Source organism: Phascolarctos cinereus, unplaced genomic scaffold (assembly GCF_003287225.1).
Source record: "Phascolarctos cinereus isolate Bilbo 61053 unplaced genomic scaffold, phaCin_HiC Scaffold_4;HRSCAF=312, whole genome shotgun sequence".
Taxonomy (NCBI): Eukaryota; Metazoa; Chordata; class Mammalia; order Diprotodontia; family Phascolarctidae; genus Phascolarctos; species Phascolarctos cinereus.
Genome location: NW_027555847.1, coordinates 125,918,997 through 125,926,742, shown reverse-complemented (window position 1 = coordinate 125,926,742; position 7,746 = coordinate 125,918,997). Strand labels below are relative to the sequence as shown.

Below are 7,746 nucleotides of genomic sequence, written 5' to 3'. Positions count from 1 at the left end.
ACAGACCCAAATGTAGGGTCTGTAACATGCTACATATGTGAGCAGATAGGTAAGTCCCTTATCCTATCTGAGCCTCAGTTTCTAATCACACAGTCTAAGGAGTTTCTCTGCCAAAATCCAAAAGCTGAGTGAGTGAGACACTGCCTTGTGTGAGGCAGGCTCATCTCCTTCCCCCACTCCCTGTGCAGGGTTGGCACACTCAAGCCTGTGGTGGGCACTGCCCACACTAAGTGGCACTGACTAGCTTGGCAGAATTAATTACAAAAGGGTTATGGGCCTTCCCAGGGGAAAATTCGGGTCTTTATCAGCCCCTCACAGCTGTGGCCCCCTGGAAGATGCTTCAGCTCCTGGAAATGGCTGGCAAGCAGCAGCCTTAACTTCAGGTCAAGAGTAAACTCATTGGACTCTTTAACGATGATCGGTAAGTCCCGCTGGTCCTTCTCTGCGTATAGGGAGGCAGGTGGGGAGGCAGAGGTCACCGGGCCCATGAAAAGCAGTGGGAAGCCAAACGTAACAGGACCTCATTTGCATAGGATTTGCATGTCATCCAGACACACTCCAAATAACCTCCAAGTCTCCATTCCTTCTTCTGGAAAGTCTTCAGTGCCTATTCTTTCCCTGCTAAACTTTCTGGTGTAAGCATTGACGAGATCCAACTAGAAAAATTCCAGGCTGGAGTGCCCGAGGTGCTGCCCACTCAGATCGCTGTCCAAGGTAATAAAGTTCCCTTCCAGGGCCTGACAAAAGCTGAAGGTGTGAGCCCAGGTGCTGAAGCTGCCCTGAAGGTTTCGGCAGCTGTAGAATCAAATTGGATTGGATTGAATAGCTCAGGGCAACCCAAGTTTCTCTTTCAGTTTTTCCAGTCCTGTTCTCTGGCTTAGAGATGAAACTCTAAGTTACCTCACTTTCAACTCTGGAGCTAAACTTTCCATCCTAGGAGGGTTTTGTAACAATTACTAAGTATCTGCTATGCTGTGCGGACACAGATTTAAAAAAAACCAACCAACCTATGTTTAGGAAGCTTACATTCTTGGAGGGAGAGGGGACAGGGTGAGGTCAGGAGGGGTGGAAAGAGATTGAAAAATAATCTGTTCTGGGAAGTGAGTCAGACCAGCCAATTTCTAAAATAACAGCTAGCATTTATGCAGCACGTTAGGGTTTGCAAAGTCTATGCAAATATTATCTCATTTGATCGTCACAACCACCCTGGGAGATACATGGCATTATAACCCCCATTTTATATATGAGGAAACTGAGGAACATATATATGTGTGTGTGTGTGTGTGTGTATATACACACACATATATATGTATATATATACATATACATATATGTATATATATACACACACATATATGTATATATACATATACATACACATATATACATACATGTATATATATATACACACACATATATATGTGTATATATATATATGAAAATGACTGGTTCAGGTTCACACAGCTAGTGAGTTTTTCAAGCTAAGGATCTCCCAGCTCTATTTTTCTATATTCTGTGGTCCTTTCCAGATCTGACATTCTAATGTATCTATGCCTTCATCAGGTTGGGATTTTGACTGAGACCAGCCATCATGGTGCAGTAGACCACCTAGGTTCTGGTTTTTACTTTGCAGCTAACTTGCTGGGAGGACCTTAAAGGTTATCTAGGCTGACTCTTTCACTTTGCAGATGAAGACATTTTAGCCCAGAAAGGTTGAACAACTTCCCCAGGGTTGCATAGCCAGGATTTAAACACAGGTCTTCAGCACCAGGCCTTGCACACCTGGAATTAAAGGTCAGACTTAATCTCTATGGTGCCTTCTCATTGTTAAAAAAAAAAAAAGTTTCCATTATTCCAGCTGCCATGGGAAGAGCATCAACTCTTCTAGGTTAGTGGAAGGAGGGGAGGAGATTATACAAAACAATGCATAATCCAAAAATAATGAAAGTATATGGTCAGTCACACACATCCACACACACACGGTCACTCATTCTCCAAGACTGGTTGCCGTGGAAAATGCAATTGCCATCCCTTTCCTGGTGCTGTCTGGCATACCTCCATTTCTGGGAGCTACTCAGTCTTTGTCTCAGGCAGAGCTGGCTTTTTATGCCCCTCCACAAGTTCTCCTGTTGGCTCCACGCTTGGTACCTTCACCCCAGAAAGCCCAGAGAGGAGCAGTACCAGTAGGGGGAGTGTGGGTTGTTTTGGGGTGATGCCCTCCAGGAATGGTGGCTTTAGAGCATCAGAGCCCCAGGGCTTGGGATTGCAGCAGTATTTCTCTCCTGTTTTCTTATGACAGCCTTGAGCTTGCTGAGTGATCAGGCAAACAGAGGGAGGCTGCTGTTCTCCATATGTGTTTCCTGGTTGGGAAATGTCAGACCTCAGAATGTGCCCAAAGAGGTCTAACAGATTCTCCTAACACAATCTGGTTCACCACTGCCTGACGAGCTGGGTAATTTGCCTTGGAAAGCACTGGGGGAGAGGGGGAGGCTCATTTCTTTCTTGGTGAGGCAGGTTTGCTGCAAAGTTGGAAATGTCTCCAGTTGAGAAATCCCAATCATTTGGTCTTCCTGGGCTTTGTTGCATATGATGTTGCTGGTTACCATCAAAGCTGTGATTTCTTTAAAACCAAAGGGTAGATTGTTTCCTGTTAATTACACCAAGACAGCTGCCTTTCTCAAAAACCTGGAACTGCTCCTTAGCTCCTGGTCCTTTCTTAATGCTCTGTCTCTCTCTCTGGCAGTCACTCCACTTAATTTTTAAATTTCTCCTCTAATCTGTGCACACAAAACAAACAAGTCTCTGAGCAGCCCCTCTGACAGCAGCCTTGAACGTGATTTATTCTCACTCGTCACGGTGGGGAGATCAGGGGATAAAACAGGCCAGAGTTGGAAGTAAGATGCGGAGGGAAACGAATGACTCATTGGAAACCCTGAGCCAACACCAAGGTGAAATGTTTGTCAGGCTCAGTGGGTGACTGACAGCCTGCGGCAGCCCCCTCAATGTACTGGAGCATTCACTCTGTGGGCTGGACAGGCGTTGGTGGGCCCACCCTAGAGGGGTGTATTAATGAGGTGATGTGGTTATAAGCAGCCTTGTGGGCGCTTTAAAAATTCCTCTGAGCTCAGGCCTCATCTTTGGTGACAAGCTGAATGGAAGGGCCATGTTTCTAGAATGCAGGAGGAGGCAGCTCTGGAGGACGTCAGACAGGTGGGTCCTGAGCTGCAGCTGCTGTCTTTCCTCACTGTCAGAAGGCTGAGTTCAGCCAGGTACCTGCCCCAGGTCAGCTTATGGCCCTCCCTTTGAGGGGAGTCTTGTGGATGAAAGCCAGAAATGAGAAGGGGACTAGACTCTGGGGGTACCGAGAAACCTCAGTGGATTATTTTGTTTATTCCTTCTTTTTTCTCTCTCTCCCATTCTCTTTTCCTCCCTCCATCCCTCCTTCCCCATTTAGCCAAGACTGAGAAGATTGCCTTTTAATTGGGCAATATCTTTAGTTGAATCCTTGACTACCACCCCCTCCTCCCAAATAAGACAACATTTTTAGAACACATTTTATTGACTTTGGGAAAAAAATAATGTATATCTCTTTGAAGTTGAATGTCTGTACAATCCTTTTCTAGCCTTGTATGGTCCATACAGTTATAGTAATATCAGCAGACACAGAGTGTGTGTGTGTGTGTGTGTGTGTGTGTGTGTGTGTGTGTGTGTGTGTGTGTGTGCGCACATTTATACCAATAATTCTGACTCACACAAATGACTGAAGTGTTAGGCTGGTCATAGGGTGTTTTTTTTCTGTAGTTTTGTCATACACCTGTACATTCACAACAGGGTTTTGGATTGTTAACCTAAGAGCTACATCTGACCTTCTTTCTACTTTTCCCTCTTATAAGAGCTTGGCTATGGAGGACAGTTCTTATACTATCCCACATATTGGGAGCATTCACCAGGAGCAGAGAAGCTGGGCTTTTTAAAAGCTGAGCAAATGATAAATTTTAGTTAGGAGGGGCAAGTCCTGATCTTAATATCATCCACAAGTTACAAATGGAAAGCACATTTGCATAGCTGCTTACGTTTAATCTGCAAATCTTGTAAAATATTTGTTCAGGTTTTCTGTTGCATAGTAACATACTCACAGTACATGGGCTGTCTCTGGGCTGGGTGCCAGAAAAACAACAGATTAATATTTGGAACAAGAAATTACCCACCACTGGGAAACCAATTAGTTCCCTGATAAGAACTTGGTATACAGGTGGAAGTAGATGTATTTTGAGCAGCTCATGGCACAGGGGTTGAGGCTCACTTGTTTCCCACTGCAGGAGTGGGGAGGGGGGGATAAAGGGGGAGGAGTAGCTCTAAATGTGCTGGTAACTAGAGGCTGGTGGAAACATTATATTGGAAAGACCTGATACTCCTAGTCTAAATGTTTCCAAAGAGTCCTATGGTTTTATCCTTCAGGGAGCTTGCTGGGAAATAACATGGCGGGTGAGTCCTTTGCAGGTCAAAGTCAGGGGACCAAGGAAACAGTAAATGAGATGGCAATATCCCATTTCTTGAGGGAGGTGCTGAAAGCAAACATTTGCCCTTCATGCACCAGGAAATCTGACTTCAAGGTGTTCTATCGTTCCCCAAGCAGAACATCACCGGCTGATCTGCAGCTTCCCGGGATCTCAGCCCACCTGTCCAGGGACATAATGTCACTAACCTTGGGCTGCCTCTTGAGATAAGGAAATTTGCTTTTGATTCAATCTACTGGATTTCTGTGTCAGGGGAACCTCTTCAGTGATGGGCCAAGGTGGCACCCTCTTTCTGGACATACATCAAGGAGACAGCTGGACTGGGCTCAGGAAAGCCAATGTGGCCTCCAGCCCTCTCCTCACCTCAGGCCACGGCTGGTCTGTATTCACTGGGTCAAAGTTCAGGGGGATATGGGCACCCAGGCAGCCTCCAGGCTCTCTTCCATTTGACTCTTTCCACTGCTTTAAAGAAAAGGATGGAATTTCCCTTTCTAACATTAGGCACTTTCCTTCTTTGGGTTTCAGTCTGGCCCAGAGAGTTAAGGGATAGTTAAGACCCAAGAATTGTGTATATGTGTGTATGAGTGCATACACATGTGCATGCGCAGAAAGTGTGGAGATGCTTCTCATTTTTAGAAGCTATCCCCTCCACCAAGAATTTGGGAAGAATGGTGTGAGGATGAGAGTCTGCATGAAACAGGTGGTCTGTGTGAAAATTTCCACGGCTATGAGCATGAGATGTTCCATTCTCTGCCCCCAAACTGTCCCACCAAATAGCGAAAAGGTGAGTAAGTCTCCCAATAATGATCATGTCCTCCACCTGATTATACGATGTTCCCCACACTGGTCCTCGGAGGAAGAGTAGGGAGGGACGCTTCCCTCAGCAACCCCCAAGTCCCTCCCCACGAGGGGACAACGAGCAGCTGTGAGCGTCTCCACCAGCAGTGGGCTGGCCCTTGGCTGTGGCCCCAGCCTCTTTCCTGTAACTGCTGAGCTCACACTCCGAGGGCCAGACCACATGCTGGGGGGAGATGCTCTCCTCTTCATATTGGTTCTTTCTTCTCTACAACAGGCTCTTTCCCCTCTAGGCCAATTTCCCATTATAGACTTTAAACTGGCTTTTCCTGCAGCTGCCTGAGCCTGACAAGGTACCCAGGAGAGGACTCAGAGACAGCGGGAGTGGAACTTGGTACAACGGCAAGTGATACAAAACAAAACAAAACAAAAATCCATTAGAAAAATACAGTTCAAATGGCCCTTTGTCCTCCAGGTTTGTATACAGCAATGCCTGTATTTTTTTTCCCAAGCAATTTAACCTGTGAATCTCTTCTCCCCCATCCCCAGACAGACTCCAATCCATGCTGACTGTTATCCCAGCCCCGTCTTGATTGGTGGTGTTAACTGGAACTCAGTTCACATCTCTCCTGGATTTCCAGTTGGCAAAGTACCAGACTCAAATGCAAAGGGAGGGCAACACTTGCCCTGAATTTAACATCCATCAGTAAACCTTCCCCTGGCCCACGAGTGGAAGGATCTCTGCTGGGGGGAGTCCTGGGGTGTCAAAGCAAAGGGTTGGCCAGACCGTGCTGTTTTCACTCCTCAAGCTGTCAGTACCTTCTCCTCCTCACTGCTTCTTTCTCGCTTATGCAGGTCTTGGGGCGTAAAGCTGTTGAAAGACCACAATACAGGCATCACACTTCATCATGATGGAGAAGCCCATTAACACCAAGAAACTGAGCTGACTGAGTGGACCTCAGCTTTCCAGTCAGCAATGGGAAAGAAAAAAGGACTAAAGGAACCCTGACTGGTTCATGATTAAGTCCTTTATTTATGGGTGGATCTGGGAGGTCCTAGAACCCATGTGTTCCCACCCCTCACACTTCCATTTGTTATAAGAAAAGGGGACATGGTATGGTGAGATGGAAAGGGCACTAGATGAGAAGTCAGGAAACAATGGTCAATTCTCAGTTCTGTGACCTTCCCATCTCTGGGACTCAGTTTCCTAACATGCGAAATCAGGCAGTAAGATTAGGTCATATTTATGATCTTTTCTAGCTCTGTTTTTTGGGGAAAAAATGCAGAATTCTAAATTCTAATGAATTGGGTTCTAGAAAAGGAATGCTTCCAGAGGCGGCGTGGTATGTATACGTGTGAGAGAAAGACAGAGAGAGGGGGGAGAGGAAGAGAAAGAGGGAAGGAGAGAAAAAGGAGAGACAGAGAGAGAGGGAGACAGAGATAAGAGGGAAAGAGGAAAGAGAAAGACAGAGAAAGAGACAGAAACAGAGAGAGAGAACACTGGTTGATACCGTACTGCAGAAGTGCCTTAGACACTGTGAATGTTGTTCCCAGGCTAGCCGACGGCTACACAGTCTCAAAGACTAAATCATAAGAAGTTAAGAACTATGGCTGGGCAAAATCAGTTAACAGGGCAAAGGTGAAGAGGTACAGAGCTCTTCAGTCCAGGATCAGGAACTGGGATCAAAGGGTTAAATCCGGCAGACTCTCCAGGGCCTGTAGTTCAAGTTCTCAGAAGGTAAAGGTAGTTGCTACTAAGCCATCTGCCTCAGGTCTTTCTGATGCCCTTCTCACTGGCCCCTTGTCCTCCCTCCTCTGTCCCTAGGACCCTTCAAGCCAGGCCCCCTAGCTCCTGGGGTCACCTACAAGCTGGGGGAGTTGGGCCTAGGTAACACATCATGGCAGAAAGACCAGGGGTTTTAGAAGACAGCAAACTCAATAGTAGTAGGTTGTGATGGGGCAGCCAAGAAGGCTAATGTGTGTGAGGGTGTGTTTTTTGAGCACACCTGTGATGTCACTGATACAAGAAATTGCTTATGAGGAAACTCTCTCTACCAGTCTGGACAGGCATCTGCTCTGCAACACCATGTCTTAAAGAGTTGCCTGGATGGCTGAGAGATTAAATGACTTTCCCAGGGTCATGCAGTCAGCATGTGTCAGAGGGTAAGACTTGAATCCTTGTTTTCTTGACCTCAAGGTCAGCTCTATCTACCACACCACAATTTTGTGGTATTAGGCTGCACCAATGGGAATAAAGTACCTCCAGTAATGGAAGTTAGGTTGCACCTGTTTTCTACCCAGGTCAGATCTGATCTCACAGTGTCTCTGTGAGTTCTGGATGCCATATTTAGAGAGGCAGAGTAACAAGGTAGAAAGTGTACACTGGAAAGTATTCTAAGATGAGTGGGCAGGAGACCATGTCAGAAGACAATCA

The 7,746-nt window shown here is 46.3% G+C and overlaps 1 protein-coding gene across 3 annotated transcripts in view; it reads right to left on the bottom strand.

Annotated features, from left to right (window-relative positions):
* Positions 1-5,788: 5,788 nt before the first annotated feature.
* The window catches only part of KATNIP (katanin interacting protein), a 209,342-nt gene continuing 207,384 nt past the window's right edge, over positions 5,789-7,746 (bottom strand). For all 3 annotated transcript variants that reach the window (XM_078152527.1, XM_078152528.1, XM_021006293.2), the window contains one exon: positions 5,789-6,183. In XM_078152527.1, coding sequence (XP_078008653.1) covers positions 6,125-6,183 — 59 coding nt within the window. In that variant the 3' untranslated portion in view covers positions 5,789-6,124. The remainder of the gene's footprint in view (positions 6,184-7,746) is intronic.